The following is a 17,936-nucleotide window of genomic DNA, read 5'->3' as shown; positions in this document are numbered from 1 at the left end:
CCACTCCCCTCCCCTCCCCTTCCCTCTATTAAAATCCCTCCCCTTCCCTTCCTCTCATTGAGCCAAACATATCCTAAGAGACAATGAGGGATTAGCAGTATAAATTTTTATCGATCTTTAATATTAAAATTAGTTAATTAATTTAAATAAATTAAAATTTTTGGTTAAATTAATTATTTATAATAATTAAGTACTATTGTCTTTTATAAAATATCATTACTAATCACGTATATTAGCGAGAATTATCATTTGATAAAACTTTTAATATATGTAACTACTGTAAAGATTATCCTAAAGCAAATAAATAAACATCAGAGACAAAATGAATTAGAATTTTATATTTAGAATGATATTAAATGTCAAACTAATTTTTATATTAAAAATAAGAAATATTTCATAATTTGCTGTAAATTTTGGACGGTTATAGTTGACACACTCGTGGAAGTCAGATGTATATTTAGTTGTCTAGCCGACAACATATATATTCAGTTCGTTATGGAATAAATATTTTGAAAAGTCAAATTTCAATAAGGAGCCCTGGGCCTTAAAGAAGGATAATTTAACTGTGATGATACGATCCCCCCCTTTATTTTTTTGCCAGAAAACACTTTTTAAAAAAATGGAGAGAATTATAACGAGATCCTAAAAAAAACAATTAAAAAACAAGTTCAGAAATTGTTTTTCTCACTGTATGGCTTGTTATTATGAATTATTAAGATTATTATTAAAATTTTTAGTAATTATTTCTTTTACGTGAGATTTGATTCTAATTCTCTTTAAAAAAATATAGGCATGACAAAATTCCAACGTGATCCAATCAAATTGCGATTGAAAGAATGTTGAATCTGATCCTAATGCTCAAATCCCAATGGCGTGCAGCGTGCCAATATTGCTCTAATCGAAAATTTCACTGGCTTCTAACGTTTCGCCATTCTCTTGCAAGCTCCGCTGGTTTGGCATAACCATCATCACTTGCCCCGAAGATACAGCCTCACCCTCTCTCGCACGGATATGAACTACGATGAACTTGTTGCATGCTTAGAAGCTAGAACAATGGCTCTTGAGAAGTTGACAGGAAAAGGGGTCTTCCTTCAGAGGGGATTTTTTTAATCAACTAAACGCAAATTTATATCACATTGTCATGTAAGCAAAGAAATATAGTCAAATTTATATAAGTGAAAAGATAAAAACGAACAGCCAAACAGATATAAGATTTGTAAAATTCGCGTTTAAAATTTTGAGATTTTTCCTGATGTAAAGTTTATTGATTATCTTTTTCATCGTGAATAAATTGTCATTGCTAGATTTTGGAGGAAGATAGAAAAATAACACTTGAATATTAAAATCTCAATTTGGTCACTTAAATAATAGAAATTTCTCTTTGAGCGCATGACTAAATTAGGATTTTAAACTTTGTTAAAAAGAATAAATTACCCTCTAAGTTTTTTTAACCATCAAACACTCTCACCGACTAGTCACAAAGGCTTTGGTGCTGGTGGCTGATAACTTTTTTTTTTTTGAAGATTTTTAAAGTTTAGTAATGCAATTAACAAATTCTTTAAAACTATTTACAAATTTGCTATAGCAATTAAGAACAAATTTTTTAATAAATTCAAAAAGTGATATTTTTACAGCTTTAATAATGCTGTTAACAAATTATATAATTATATTAAGAACTCCCAAAATGCTATTAACGATGTGATTTAAGAGTTTTTTTACATTTTAAAAGGTCAGCCATGACATCATAAATAGGAAAATTTTCAAATCTTGTAATGTGGTTAATAAGTTCTTTAAAATTATTAACAAGTTCAATATAAAAGTTAATATCAGATTTTTTAGGAAATTTAAAAATTATCATTTGTATAACTTCATTAACATGGCATCAGAGTTCCAACAACCAACCGACCAGTGAGGGGGCTTGATGGTTTAAAAAAAAAGAAAATTTGATCTTTTCAACAAACTTCAAAATCTTAATTTAGTCATACGTGCTTAAAGAGAATTTTCCATTATTTAAGTAATCAAATGGGAATGTTAATATTCAAGTGTTATTTTCTGTCTTCTTGTTTTTTGGACTTAGTCAGAACAATTGATAGTCAGAAAAATAAACTAGTCATATATACTGAGGCCCAACAAAGAATTTTTGAAGCATTCAAAAGAAGGCCCAACAGTCAACAAAAGAAACAGCCCAACAAAAATTAAAATCGATTGTAACACAACGGAACTGGTCCCGGCGGGGCTCGAACCCGCGACCTTCGGCTCATAAGACCAACGCTCTAACCAACTGAGCTACGGGACCAGCGCATTGTCCGTCTTTTGCATTTTATATGAGATCAACACTAGTTTGAAGCACTTACTACACGCCATAAAAAGCACGATTGGAAAGGAGAACGAGCACAGAAGAAATTGGAATTTCACATGGTAATAGTGATGCTAAATCTGACCGTGGCATTTTTTTCACCAAAAAAATGACAATGGCATTCAATCTTACTATTAACTTGAAACAAAATTTTATTATTGATATTTAAATTTAAATTCACTTATTTATTCACACTCCCGAACAACTAATTTTTTTTCTGCCAGAAGTTATATATATTGAATAGCATGAGCTAAGCCAATCGAGCACACTAACTAGAGCTAAAACGGGTGCGAAAGAATATCTCAGAGCATCACTTACAGAAAAACAAGGTCCTCGTTTAGGAAAGAAGCCAATGAGAATTGAGGCTTAGGAACTCAATCAAACAACACATCCCTTAAATCACAGTTCAAACAACCCAATAAACAAACCGCGTCAAAAGTTCTTAAATTCCACTGAAAATGACATTTGCCTTGCCTTTGACCAGAATTAAAAAAGTTATTCCTGTGTGAATTAACAACTACACTCGAAAACATACGAAGATACGATTTATGTTTTTGGTTCTTAACGTAACCTAATTACAGAGTTAATATATTGTCCTGCATGTAAAATTTATTTTATATGTTTATCATTTGTTTTTGAGTTAATCACACTGACATTCTCTCAATATTAGTCAAGTAGGAGAGGGAATGAAATAATTAAAAAAGATGCTTATAATGTTTTAACATTTCATATTAATTAATTTAACTAGTATTATTAATATATTAAAATTAGTTAATTGAGAGGATAGTTAGTACGAGACAATTAGATAGCACTCCTCCAATTTTAAATATAAGGCCTATTTTGTAATGTAATTTACACTATAAAATAAGTCTTATAAATTACATTATAAAATAGGTCTTATATTTAAAACCGAAAAAGTATTAAAATATCAGAGAAAACTTAACGGACACACCGCTGAAGGGCTCTAATGACCACAACTCCTGCCTTAAAACTAAAAGCAGGCATTGTCGTTATAGGACCACCTGGAGTCGTTAATAACATATCCTTCCAATCAGAAAACTAACACCTAATGAAGTGTAATTGACACGTGGTCTGATACACATGTTACATGTAATAGTAGCTCATTCTTCTGGCGATGGTATAACATACTTTTTTCATAATAATCCGTGGCTATATACTTACACTCCATCAACAAATAAAACCTCACCTCATCAAAATTGCGGGGATAGCTCAGTTGGGAGAGCGTCAGACTGAAGATCTGAAGGTCGCGTGTTCGATCCACGCTCACCGCATTTTTAATGCTTTTATTTTTACGTTATTGTCCTATTTCTTTTCCGGATGGCCAAAATTTTTTTATTTTTACGTTCTACTCCTATTTCTTTCCCTGATGACCTCTTAACGGAGTTGCACTTTCAAATGTCGATGCTGTGCTCTGGATTCGAGATTGGAGAGTAGAGAGGAGTGGGGCCGCAAGAAGATAGTCTTCGAATGCTGAGCCCTAATCTATTCAAAAAGAGCAAAATGCTAAAAATGCCTTAAATTCTATTGCTCCGTTAAGGTCTCCATCCAAGACTAGCTTGTCCGCGACGCATGCCGATCCACTGGGCTCCATCTCCAACGACTCAGGCCTTGATGCTGACAACTGCTAACTCTTTTTGGGCGGAAAATCATAGCTGATACTTATGGAGGATGGAAAGACCCTACCGAGATGGATAGAAGTGGCGCTTACACGGCCAGGCAGGCTGCCAAGAGCATTGTGGCCAATGGGCTTGCTGGAAGGTGCATTGTCTGTGTTTGTGGATACTTATGCCTTATCTCATGGGATGGGGAAGCCTCTTAAGAGGGGAAGAATGGCAGGTTTTTGAAGCCTCTGAAACGGGACAAGCCTTGGGACTAATTATAAACTTGTCCTTCAGCCATAGCTTATCATAATATGAGAATCAATCAAATTATGTTACGATTGAAGGTGGCTTTCATCAACCAAAACCAATCCCGGGGAACCCGGTATCTGAAAACATTTCTGTTTTATTGTATATATAGGTGCATTCAAAACTCGCCTTTCTGGAGATCTGTCATTACTTCATTTAAAACAATATTTAGTTTCATTTGATCCCATCAATAAATTTCCTGAATCGTCGTCAACCCAAAAAAAAATTCCATTTCATCCACCCCCTCCCCTTAAAATCTAATGTTTTGCTTTTATTACGACAGAAAAGAAATGAATGAATGTTTCTTTCTTTCTTTCTTTTGGTGACACGAATGAATGATTTTCAAGCTACTAGGATAAGTCAGTGATTTTCAGTGTTGCGTCATATCAAAATTTTGGCCAACCAAGGCACCAAGCCTTGGCATTTCTATCTCCTTAAAAAAAAAAAAATCGTTTAACTGTGATGTTTACCACCTAGTACTGCAAATCTGGTCCAGAGAGGGGACCAATAATGCTGCAGGTTGCAAGCCTCTAACGATCCGCTTCTCTACAAAGCTCAAAAACCTTGAGGTTACTGTTCTAACTTCTAAGTGACTTTTTTTTTTCCGTTTAATTTTCCACAAGAAGGTAAACCGAACATTTCTTTCAAGCGGATCCTGAAAAGTTATTAGATTATGTACATACACGACGCTCTGGGTTCTTTACATTAGAATCCTCCTTCATACAAGCAATATTCCAACCAACCTTCTACAGTAAACAAATTGAAAGGAGGACCAAACTAAGAAAGAGATGAGGGGGGATTATCCTGCAATGCTTGTCAAACCATATAAGCTTACTTGCATGCTAAATCCAAACCAATAATCTAAAAGAGTCAGAAAAGAAACGTAAAGAACTTGAAAGAATTTACCCTCTCACTTTATACATTCAACTGATCCTAAGAAAGAATCGCCGTTCGCCTTAGGTCTGCTTTGCGGTTATCCTCTGCTCTCTGATCTATCTGTGTCTGAATATTCCTTTTGGGATTCAATTTCCGTGCTATCCCCTTGATTTCTCCGGTGCCTTCGGTCCTGAGCATTCCCATTAATGGATGACATCAAAAGTCGATCACAAGCATTCGTTAAAACTATTCATCCCTAAAGCAATGAATCAGATATTTATCCATACAGTTGTGATTTGATCATATACTTATAACCTGACGCGGGCCACATAAGAGCAAACCATGGTCAGAAGGACCAAGAAAATAAGGAACGCCAAGAAACATAGCACATAATGTAAAAGTGAACCTCTCTAGCTAAGGGGTACTCATGGGATTCCAGCATCCGCACAACTTGGCCCATCTTCGGTCTCTTCTCAGAATCAGGATCTACACATCTCAAAGCAGTCAAAAGGGCCCGTTTTAAAGCTCTGGTGGAGGGCCTCACCTCGATATTTGGGTCAACTACTTCTTCTGATCGCCTGCTTCCAACCATCATTTTCAGCCAGTCAACCAGATTAACCTGAAAGCATTTTAGAGTAAATGGCAGTCAAAACTCGTGATCAAAAATTGCAACTGATCAGCCAAGTCAAAGTTTACTAAGACAGTGTTATAGCATTGTTGAATGGATGGGGTAGCCTGTGAAGCAAAAATCACCGCTTTTAATATTTGAACTAGTCATGATTCTTTAAACATAATCACCCAACAACTTGCTTTGCTTTTAGTGCTGGTGTAAATAATTTGTGATCATTTTGTACAAAAGTCAACCACCAAATTAGCAAAACAAAAAACAGAACCAGTTTTGACTTCATATAACCAGTAAAACCAGGTACAACGAATCTAACTGGAATTCAGGCTAATATTGCTTTCAAGTTGACTGGCAAAAAGTGACATCTCTCAAACAAATATGGCATCAAAAGCACACACCACACAATAATTCATATAGAATCTGAACGCTTCAGATTTTCTCAGTGTTTGAGTCCACTTTTACTTTGGTCATGCTTCTTTAATCATCAAAGATACACAAGACATAAACTGCTCAAGATCACTGTTAACTAAAAGATCTAACTCACGCCTAGGTGCCCCCATGTCAAACAAACACAGATAATTCCAGCTGTACTTTTTTTCTGAGAAGAAAACATGTTTACTCACTTCATGAGTTGGTCGACCAAGGTCAACTGGATCCCTTCCTGTGATTGCTTCCAAGAGCACAACACCAAAGCTATAAACATCACTCTTTTCATTTAGAAGGCCAGTATTTGCATATTCAGGGGCCACATATCTGTGAAATTTTAGGAGCAAGAAAGAAGGAATAAATATAAGGGGAAAAACATTGCTTCCAAAAGTTTAACAACATTAAGCTTGGGATGAAGATGGTCTAGAGGGAAGGAAACTGATACACTACCCAAAGGTCCCCATAACTCGTGTTGCGACATGACTCTTCCCAGCACCCAGCAGTTTGGCCAAGCCAAAATCAGAAACCTTGGCATTAAAATCATCATCGACTAATATGTTGCTTGAATTGATATCTCGGTGCACCACCTTTGGCTCAATGGCTTCATGCAAATATGCAAGACTGAAACATGCATATCACATTAGATGAGAACACAGTGCCTAAATGAAACATAAATTCAGAGACTCACGCTTTGGCTGTGCCAAGAAGAATCTTCATTCGCGCGTCCCATGTAAGATATCCATGATGACGCATAGCTCCATGGAGCCATTGCTCCAAATTTCCATTATTGACGTACTCATAGACTAACATCCTGAGAAATAACCGCATATTATCCAAACTACTGTTCAGTGAAAGTAAGATGGTCCTCACTATCAAGTCACAGGTTAACAAACATGGTAAGTCATATAGATATTGCCATCATCTAACTCTACTTCGCTTCGGACATTATTTGAGATGATATCTTTTGAGATTATAATGTAACTAAAATGTAATGTACCTGTGCGTCCCCTCGATGCAGTACCCCAAAAGGCGGACCAAATTCTTATGTCGTACATGCCCAATAGCTTCAACTTCCACTCTAAATTCTTTCTCGGCTTGACCACTGCTAAAGAAACTTATGAGCTCAAACCTTTGCAGTGCTTAGAAACAAATTCTAATGGTAGAGAGAAAATTTAAAGCTTTAGAAACTCACATGTTATTGAGTATCTTTTTGACTGCCACTGGACTCCCATTTATCAGCTGTCCCCGATATACAACTCCATAACCACCCTCACCGATCACATTCTCTTTGGAAAACCGATTCGTAGCAATTTCAAGATCCCTTAGTGTAAACCAGTGGGGCCCCAACCTAAGTGCGATGAAATTCTGGGAGACCAGACAGCGGGGAAGGAGCTGTTTCGAGTATGAAGAAGAGTGCTTATACACTGTAACAGTGCCAGATCCCCTTCCTCTCCTGACTGTGATCCACCCGCGTCTTTGTCTAAGTGATTGAAATGAATCAGAATAACTACTATTATCCCTATTCTTCATCTTCCCCACACCCAAATGGAGCATAACTTTGTCTGATTCTTTGTCACTAGATTTATCATGTATTGTGAGAAGAACTCCATCACGAGGAACAAATCTTTGCTGGCACTTGCTCAACCCTCACTTCCTTGAATATCCTTCGAGACGGTTGGTATTTGACTGAGGGGAATCCTATCCTTGGCTTTTCTTGATTTCTTTCGCGAAGTAAGGCAAACAGAAGCACAAGGATAACTACTATAAACAATCCAACAGCAATTCCAATTATTTGCCAAACTTTAAGCTCAAAAAGGGATGTCTTCTTGGATTAGTTCAAGCATTAAGATCAGCACCCATTTGTTAGGAGCCCCGGTGGCCTGCGTATAGATTCAAACACACGGAGATAAGCATGAAGCAAAATACTATTTTGAAAATCGTGTACCCCAATTAATCATATGACTGCTCACGTTTATCAAACATATTACTTTTCATTGACAATTACTAAAGCAACACCTGGAATCATTCACCCCCATCGCCGCTTAAAACACAGTGTGGGCAAGCAAAGACAAGCATCAAAAGACAGCGTATTACAACACACGAGAAATACAGCAGGGCCAGAATCGCAAACACGAGATGGCATATTCCATAGAAACTATTTAACGAACATGTTTATAGATCGTGAAGCAATGAGCAAACAATAGAGTAACCGCCTGACACATCACACCGAGATCGGGAATAACTCCGCACAAGACTGATTAAGAAGACACTATCTAAAAAACACACTGTATTCAGACGCTGCCACTGTCTTACCTATGAATGCCCAAATTTACGAGGACATCCCTGAAATATCCCAGATCTCTGAAATTGCTTCTTCATGGTTATAGCAACTAATCAAATATAAACCTCACGAGCATAGAAAGGAAGGAACCCAACTACCCAAATCAACCGAGTTGTCAAACAGAGCAATTATATGAAGAGTCATCTGGGTTCAGGCAATGTGGGTGTAAATCTAAGGTGGGAAGGAACCATCAGACACCCTGTAACTTTCTTCAAAGCCCCATTCCACTGAGCGGGGCGCTTGTTTTTTTGCAGTGGTCAGAGGGAGGAAGAATTGCCAGTGGTGGTGGGGGATGATGATAAGAAGTGATTTGAGTTTCAGTGGCAGGTGATGGTTTTAGAACTTTAGATGCCTTCCAACGCATACTAGTGCATACAGTAAAAGAGAAGCATTGCATTGCGTCGGGGACATGACTGATTATCGGTGAATTAACTTAAACTCCTTCCGTTTTCCTTTTTATTCGCATCCACCTCCACGACCGCGATAAGCCACGGTATAGTCATGATTTTATGAAAATGCTTTATATTGTTGGGAAAAAATACTGCCTTTTGTATTTATACATTCGCATACGGTGCATTATGGAGGTTTTTTCCCCTTTTCCGAGCGCATTAGAGGTATGGAAGAAAACGTTGACGAAATTAATTCCTCCTAATCTTCGGCTGCGTGCGCGTTCAGTCATAACTGAAATAATTTAAGAAAAAATGAAAATAATAACAAAGAAAAATATGCCACTGCTTAAGCTGAAGCTAGTTTCCCTTTTCATCCATTGCTTATATACCGGTAAAAGTGCGACTCGTACGTTTTTAATTATTACCAGTATTATTATTATTATGAAAAATTGTAAAAACGCAGATAGGGATCATTGACTTGTCAAAACCCAAAATGAAATTGTCAAGGGACCCTATCTGTGTTTTTGCAATTCCAAGGTTTTTTTTTTTCAGTTTCCCCTTATTACTACTACTACTATTACTATTATGCCATTGATTATTTTTGTGAAGAACGTCAACAGTCATCCGCGAGAATGGATCAAGGATTAATCCCATACGCAAGGTCAAAAAAAAAAAAAATCCTTTGAGTGAGGTTTTGAGAAGACTAAACAACTGGATGTGTGCCTCACAAAAAAAAATTATCGATATAAATAAATTAAAGATATTAATTAGATTAGTTAATATGATATGATTTTTCTAGAACACTCTAAATATCTTCCTTAACTTTTTTTCTATTTGATTATTGTTGAAAGAATATCAATAAAATTGATTCAGAAAAAAATTGATAAACATGTGACTTGGCTTGGGTCTTGTACATAGGACTAAAATCAACTCTTTAATTAGATTATATATTAAGCAATTGCCGTAAAGCTTGAAGACATCCCAAAACAACGAGTTACACGACGACCTGTGGCCTTTTTGTGGTTTCGTCTGGTACAAATTGAAGTTACCACCAGGAGCTATATATTATGAAGGGGGGGAAATCAAACTACATACGTTGGTGGATTATAATCAATCAGTTTCCATAAGCTTGTTGAGTAAATCAAAGGAGACACATAAGCCAACTACAATAATTCAAGGGCGCACTATAAAAATGGATGTGAACATTTAATAATCTTAACAAAAATATAAATAAGTGGATAAAGTTGCAGAAGCATGTGAATAGAAAAATTAAATACAAAGGCTAGCTAGGCTGGGGAGGAGATATAAGCTCCGTTTAGAATAATTTATAAGTAGTTTTTTAATACTCTTCCGGTCCTTAATATAAGACCCAATTGGTGAGTTGGTTTTAGTCTTAAATATAAAACTCATTTCTCATATTTATCAATTTTCTCTAAATTACCCCTATAAATACTCCCTCAATCATAATCAAGTGTAGAAAAGAGAGATGGGTATTAAGAAAGATGATTATGGTGTTTTAGGAAAAACGTGTTATATTTTTTATAATTAACTAACTTACCTAACTTCCTTAATCTAATCAAATTAGTTAAATGGGTCTTATATTAGGGATTGGAGGAATAATAATTTGCGGAATACGAGACAAATATGTAAAAGGAGTTTTATCTTGACTTATATAAAATGTGTTTATAAGATATTTCTTAAATCCTCCTAAACATGAATATAGATGAAGGATCCCATCGCGTTGCAGTTCGACAACACCCACGTTTCCTTCTCGTTTTTCCTCTTCTTTTTTTTTTTTTTTTTTTGGGTTTAATATCCGCTTTTCGACAATGTGAGCCGCGCGAGGGAGGGGGCAGTTTTAAATGTTTAAATTAGGAAGCTGACGCCGATATTTAGAAGGAAGTCAATAACGTTTTAACGACTAGTGAACAGTTATTAATTATGTAAAACGCGTGGTGGCGATGGACTTATGCGTTCAGGTTCAGGGATTACTGCTCCTTGAACGTAGATACGACGTATTATTGACAATTAACAAGCACTGTTTCTAATTCTAAATATAAAAACTAGTTAACTAATTTGAATAAATTAAAAAAATACGTTAAATTAGTTACTTGCCATAAATAAGTGTTGTATTTCCTAAAATATCCTTGCTAATTAAGTGCATTGACTACAACTACTATTATTAGAATGACTACTTTGAGAAAAAATAAATAGATATGAAAAATAAAGTGGATCGGAGTCTTATATTTAGAACGAGAATAAAAATTAAATAAGTTCTTATATTAAGAATCGGAAGTAGTAGTACATCAGGTCGATAACAAAAAAACTAGTTAACTAGTTTGAGTAAATTAAAAGAGTTTATTAAGTTAATTATTTGTGATAAATACGTGTTATCTTTCATAAAATATCTTTGCTAAACGTGTTTGTTAGATATAACTATCATTTGATAAAACATTTAACATGTGTAGTTACTACAGGAGCTACTTTGAAAAAAATTAATAACTATGAGAGATAAAGTGAATTTGAGTCTTATATTTATGAACAAATTGAACTAACTCTTAAGAACATCCATAACACATACTCTTTTGGTCTTATTTATAGAGCAGATAAAGAAGACGTTTTGTGGTCCTATTTATAGGATATTAGAAAAAAATTTTGTATGAATATATAATTTTACCTTTCATTTATTATTGTATTGACTTTCTTTATATGAGATATAATGTATATTAAATAAAGACAAAGTTAGAAAGTTAAATTTTAAATAAAAATTAATAAAATTTAAGATTTTTCCTCAGATATTAGAAATGACTAATAGATAAAATTAAAAGAGAACACTCATGACTAAAAAATATCTTCATTCTATCTCATGAATAATAGGATAAAGAAGTATACTACAGCATCCAATACTTTGTTAGCTGGTGGTCCTGTGTATATGCTTACAAAGATGGAGTGAGTTATAGACGGAGGTCTTACGGATGCAAGGAGGCAGGGCAGGCACGTGGACGATGGCGGCAGCCTTCCATTATTGACCAATGAGACCTCTCCTCCTATATCATGCCACCACCCAAAAAAAAAATATCGAAGGGTATTATTTCTGTCATGTATAGATCTTCTTAAATTCTGCTGGATTATTGAATATCCTAACATTCCATTTTGTCTATATATGAGCATCTGTATATAGAGAGGGAGAGAGGATGAGCATGGGATAACAGGAAAATGGCCAAAAGAAGACTGACAAGTCACATGGTCCAATCATTTAACATAAGAATTTATTTAATTTTTAATTTAATTCTAAATATAAGATTATAATTTATTTTATTTTTTATATTTATTTATTTTTTTAAAACAATCTTTATACTAGTTGTATATATTAAAGACTCTATCAAATGTTAATTCTAATTGGTACACATAATTAGTAAGAGTATTTTAAGAAAAATAATATATATTTATTACAAACAATTAATTTAACAAATTTACTTATTCATTCAAATCAGTTAATCAGCTTTTATATATACTACTTTCGATCCTCAGTATAAGATATTGTTTGACTTTTATTTTGGTGATAGATATAAAATTTCAATATATTTTATCTCGCATATTTATGTATTTTTTTTAAAAATAGTCTTTTTAACTATGATAATTCTATCCAATACACCTGATTAGCGAAGATATTTCAGAAAAGACAACGCTTATATATTACAAATAAACAATTTAATTTTTTTTCTTAATCTCATTAAATTAGTCAATTAAATTTCATAATTAGAATTGAAAGTAGTATTAAGAACCGACCATATACGCTTGACCGGTCCTTGCTGGCATTTTGGAATTATTGGTCTTACTCTTAGGACCACCCATATTGCGGATGTGTGTCCGGTGCGTTATTAAATCACTGCTCTCCTCGTTCTTGACAAGTTGATGCGCGTGGATTTCTTATGCATGCCCAAATTAAGTCCTGCCTTTATTCTAACGACCATGAATTGAAGTGCCTGATTAACCAATCTGACCTACTATACTATTTCAAATCCTTAATAAAAAATCTTATTTAATTTTTATTTTGATCATAAATACAAGATCCCAATTTATATTGCCTTTCGTAATTTTTTCAAGGTAGTTTTTGTAATAATAATAATTGTAACTAATATATTTGATTAGTAAGAATATTTTTAAAAATATAACTCCTATTTATTACAAATAACTAATTTAATTATTATTTTTAATTTATTTAAATTAATTAACTAGTTTTTATATCAAGAATCTGAAATAATACTATGCCAATTGATGAATGATCACCAGCAACCCGACGGGCCCATCAAAATGTCAGGACAACAACCAGGAGTAGTTATTTAACTGCTCATCATCGCCGACGCCAACACTTGGAAACCTATGACTGAGAACATCGAACATCGCCCCATATCCGTGTGGTGTCTGAGTTGTCCCGGCCTCCCAGACACTCACCTCGATGTTTTTGTTAGATTCCAATAAAACTAAAGAAAGAGACAAGTTACGTTAGTTGCGGAAAACTGCGCATGCGATTACGCTGCCTCCAATTAATAACTGCTGCTATTGCAGGTTACTTGGCCGTCCCTCGCGTTCATTTTAGACGCGACTAAAATATCTACCTCAATCATCTATCATGCCCTTCGCATCTGATTTAATTTGATAACTATTCTGTGCAACTGTCTCAGCCGGATTTATATTGGGTACTCATCAGATCTAGACTGTTCATATTTGATTTGGACAGTCCAGATTTATTTTTTATTTTATTTTTATTTTTAAAAAATAATTATTTTAATAGGTATAGGATAAAAAATAAAGATAGTCTCTTAATTACTATTTTTTAAAAATATAACTTTTTCTATTTTAAAATAATTATTTAATAATATTAAATTTGAACCATCCATATTAGATCTGGACGGTTCAGATTACTCATCACCTTATAAGCATATGATAAGCACCAAATGGGGACCTGTCTCCCCCTCTGGTAAAATTTGCTGGTCAAGTGGCCGTGGACGATTGGAATTGGACATCCTAAAGTAATTGGGGGGAAATTGAAAAGAGTTTTATTTTTCGTTCTGTACTTCCGGAAATCAAGGGAGAAAGTTCAGTGTCATGGTTATGGATTCTTCTGATCTTCTGCTATTTATAAGATAGAGAAATTTTTTTAATATAAATATATAATTTTATCTCTCGTTTAATATTATGTTGATTTTTTTCTAATTAAAGTATAATATACTCCATTCATTCCTTAATATAAAAACCAACTTGCTTGTCAAGAAAAAAAAAGAAGAAGAAGCCAACTTGACTTTCAATTGGGTTACTCTAGTTTACTTTGTCTCTTATATTTATTTATTTTTCTCTCAATGTGACCTTTATAATAATGACAGTTGTAGCCAGTACATTTTATTAATAAAAATATTTTAGGAAATACAATGCTTATTTATTATAAACAACTAATGTATCTAATTTTTTAATTTACTAAAATTTGTCAACTAGCTTTTATATTAAAGACCGGAAATAGTATATTAAATAGGATTTACATCTAAAAGCTATTAAATTTTAAATGAAAGACAACAGAGTTTATAATTTTCATTTATGCGTACAAAATATGTTGAAAGTGAAGCTAAGTTCACTGTTTTGCCCAATTTTCTGCCTCATATCTTGCCTGACATCATGGAATAAATTAGCCAGTCCGCGTGCAATCACTAGACAAGGCAACATGTTTTTTTTCAAATGTTGATCATGTTTTTACTTATACAGGACAGCAGCTGTTTTGATGCCACCGCCATCTTAAAATTATGCACATATGTATACATGTTAAACAGGTTAATAAGTAGCCTATACCAGTATATTGTACTAACAGAATACAGTGATATTCTATTATAATACTCCTCCGGTCCTTAATATAAGACCCATTTAACTAATTTGATTAGATTAAGGAAGTTAGGTAAGTTAGTTAATTATAAGAAAAGTGACATATTTTTCCTAAAACACCATAATCATCTTTTTTAATACCTCATCTCCCTTTTCTATTTGATTATGGTTGAAGAAGTATCTATATGGGTAATTTAGAGAAAATTGATAAATATGAGAAATTGGTCTTATATTTAGGACCAAAATCAACTCAAGAATTGGGTCTTATATTAAGGACCGGATGAGTAATTTTATTTATTATTTGTAGGTCAATACAATTTGTCATTGTTATTAATATTTTCATCTTTGAAAGGTATAATAATGAGAGGATAGTTAATATTCTTGGACTATAAATTACTCACACAAAAAAATTCTTCATTCTCTACCCTGCAAATAGGAATAGAAAAACAGGAACTAGTTTTAGTGCTTATTATTTTAACGAGCACTATAAACTTATTAAATTTAGGTCACTCATATTTCATTCGGACGGTTTAGATTTGATTCTTTTTTAATTTTTATTTAGTACTATATCAGCTATTATCATTCACTTGTCTTTATGTATGACATTTAACTTAATGAACCAGTTAATTGTGCCTCATCACGCATAAGTTACTCGCTGCTAATTTCCTTATGTCACGGGCCCTATATCTCCGTTAATACGACTCCAATAATGCTAAAGATGATATTGACGCGTGCATGCGTCTGACGACACTCCGTTTAGAGTAGTGCCGAAATAGAAAATGATTATTAAAAAGGTCATATAAACTTTTTTTTTATTAGGAGAAAGTTACAAAAAAGACAAGGAGAATTATAATGAGATCCAAAAAACAAAATATAATTATTAAAAAAATTCAATAATAATTTAAGCAGACTGTAATAACAAGTTTCAAAATAAAAAATGACAATTTTTGCAACTTATTTTATACTCCTCTGGTCTTTAATATAAGACTCATTTATCTAATTTGATTAGATTAAGAAAACTATGTAAGTTAGTTAATTATAAGAAAAGTGACATATTTTTCATAAAACACCATAATCATCTTTTTTAATACCCCTCTCTTTCTTCTACTTGATTATGGTTGAGAGAGTATCTATAGGGATAATTTAAAGAAAATTGATAAATATAAGAAATAGGTCTTATATTTGGGACCAAAACCAACTTAAGAACTAGGTCCTATATTAAGGATCGGAAGAGTTTTTTTTTTCCTTTCCAAATCTCATTATAATTCTCTGAAAAAATAGAGCGAATCCCATACGAAACAAATCAAACGAAGGAGAATATGCAAGCCGGGGAGTCTACACCAAGCAGTGATCGGATCGAAAAGGAAGCCCTACCAGACGTGATTTGGAACCTTAATGTCCGGTCGAGAAACGAAGCATGAATTGGCCAACAATTGCCCGTAGTTAGTGTGCATTAGTCAAAATCAGAGAGTGCAAAACTGCATAAATCATGGAGTTTGTTATGAAATCAAGAGAAACGTGTACGTCAAAACGATTGGGCTTGAAAATCAAAGAGCCATCAAATCGAGGCATTTGGTAATTGAGTGCTGATCAACCGGGAAGCCTGGTTGCTATGAATGAGGGGTCTCGGCCATGGAAATGACTCCACAAACAGCCAAATAAGAAGGCGTCATTTAGAGGCATGATTAGGGCCTGATTAATGTGACATTATCCAGAACACTTGCAAAATATATGGTAGGTAGCCCTGTATCTTTGTTCTCTCAGGACATGATAGCCAGTCTCATCACCCGTAGGCAAATAACAGCACGATTGACGTCCATGCAATTTTAAAATCCTATACTACCTCCGACCGTAAATATAGAAGTTAGTTTGTATAATAATTTATACTATAAACTAGCTTATATATTTATGATCGAAGGTAGTGTATTACTCATCCAATCATCAATATAATATCTAAATAATTAATTTGAGTAGGTTAAGGATGTTGATTAAATTAATTCATATAATATGTTCTTCTAAAATATCTTAATTATTTTTGTAATTTTCTTCATCCTTCTTCTATTTGATTAATGTTTAGAGAATATCACTATAATTAATTTTAAAAAATAAACAATATATGAAATATATCTTACATATGAAACTAACGTCAACTCTCAAATTATATGTTGACATTAAGAACTGGAGGAGCATACCAATGTGCCTGTGCCTTATTCACATATTTCTCATAGTCCGTCCAATGGGTGAATTTTCCCTTTGAAGTGTGATTAAGGATACTCAATATATTTAGGCCTCATTTAATAAAAATAAATAGCTATTTTTTTTTTTTCACATAAGACTGAAAGTAGTATTTATCTCAACCTATTTATAAATCACTTTTACTTTTTTTTGTTCCGGCTAAACACAGGTATTTTTCTATTTGGGATATTAATTCTAGCTTAGAATTTAATAATTTTTTAACTTTGTGTATTTTTAATATACACATTTTAAAAAATACAATATAGATCACGATAAAATTATATATCCATATAAAAATTAATAATATCACTTGTAAATAAGAAAAAAATTATCTCCGTGACTGATAAATAGAGCTGAAAAATAAAGCTGAAGGAGTACGCACAAAGGAGGATGGGGAAAGTGTTATATTACTCACCAGTCGCAAGCTTGACTAGCATTTTCCCAGCGAGTGACTGTATGAAATTGATTGTTAGTTTTTAGACCTCATTGCTCGCGCAGAGGATCTCAGTGTCAAAAATATAAAAGAGGATAGTTTATTTTAACGCTTGTTTTATTCAAACACAAATTTAATTTCCTGGGAAAACGACTATTCTGCCAAGTGCCTCGAAACAGGTAGATGGAACTAAAATGAGCCCATGCGAAGATCTAAATTTCAAGAGACCTATGGGGCCGTAAGTTAACGGGTAATTATAGTAATCTATTCTAACTAATTTTATATCATGGAAGGCAAATATACAAGAAGAATTTTATTTCATTAAGCACAGTTTTTAAAAGTGCATGAAAAATACAGAAAATCAGAAAAATGTTACTCTTGTTCTTAATATATGACCTAATTAATTAATTTGAGTAGATTAAGAATGTGAATTAAATTAGTTAATATGATTTTCCC

The 17,936-nt window shown here is 33.5% G+C and overlaps 1 protein-coding gene and 2 non-coding genes across 3 annotated transcripts; 1 reads left to right on the top strand and 2 right to left on the bottom strand.

Annotated features, from left to right (window-relative positions):
* Positions 1–2,222: 2,222 nt before the first annotated feature.
* On the bottom strand, positions 2,223–2,296 carry TRNAI-UAU (transfer RNA isoleucine (anticodon UAU)). Its single transcript has one exon. It is a non-coding gene; the product is annotated as a tRNA-Ile (tRNA).
* Positions 2,297–3,575: 1,279 nt separating this feature from the next.
* TRNAF-GAA (transfer RNA phenylalanine (anticodon GAA)) lies at positions 3,576–3,648 on the top strand. The gene has a single exon. It is a non-coding gene; the product is annotated as a tRNA-Phe (tRNA).
* Positions 3,649–4,907: 1,259 nt separating this feature from the next.
* Positions 4,908–8,089, bottom strand: LOC114735871 (probable receptor-like protein kinase At5g18500). The gene is made up of 7 exons (XM_028923645.1): positions 7,404–8,089; positions 7,209–7,313; positions 6,900–7,022; positions 6,662–6,832; positions 6,409–6,538; positions 5,567–5,779; positions 4,908–5,350 (listed from the first exon to the last, which is right to left on the bottom strand). Exons 1-7 carry the CDS (start codon positions 7,763–7,765, stop codon positions 5,258–5,260), a joined length of 1,197 nt encoding a protein of 398 aa, XP_028779478.1. The 5' UTR covers positions 7,766–8,089; the 3' UTR covers positions 4,908–5,257.
* Between the last annotated feature and the right edge of the window lie 9,847 nt (positions 8,090–17,936).

This window comes from Neltuma alba, unplaced genomic scaffold, assembly GCF_004799145.2.
Source record: "Neltuma alba isolate B1F8T4 unplaced genomic scaffold, ASM479914v2 tig00013258_pilon, whole genome shotgun sequence".
Lineage (NCBI taxonomy): Eukaryota > Viridiplantae > Streptophyta > Magnoliopsida > Fabales > Fabaceae > Neltuma > Neltuma alba.
The sequence above is the reverse complement of the archived record's forward strand: the minus strand, read 5'-3'. Positions and strand labels throughout refer to the sequence as shown.

Bases quoted from the DNA above. Each gene is read 5' to 3' on its own strand.
- LOC114735871 (XM_028923645.1), bottom strand. From the start codon at position 7,765: ATGCTCCATTTGGGTGTGGGGAAGATGAAGAATAGGGATAATAGTAGT. The intron at 7,023-7,208 runs GTACATTACATT...GTTATTTCTCAG, and splicing joins TGCATCGAGGGGACGCACAG to GATGTTAGTCTATGAGTACG. The intron at 6,833-6,899 runs GTGAGTCTCTGA...TGCATGTTTCAG, and splicing joins CTTCTTGGCACAGCCAAAGC to TCTTGCATATTTGCATGAAG.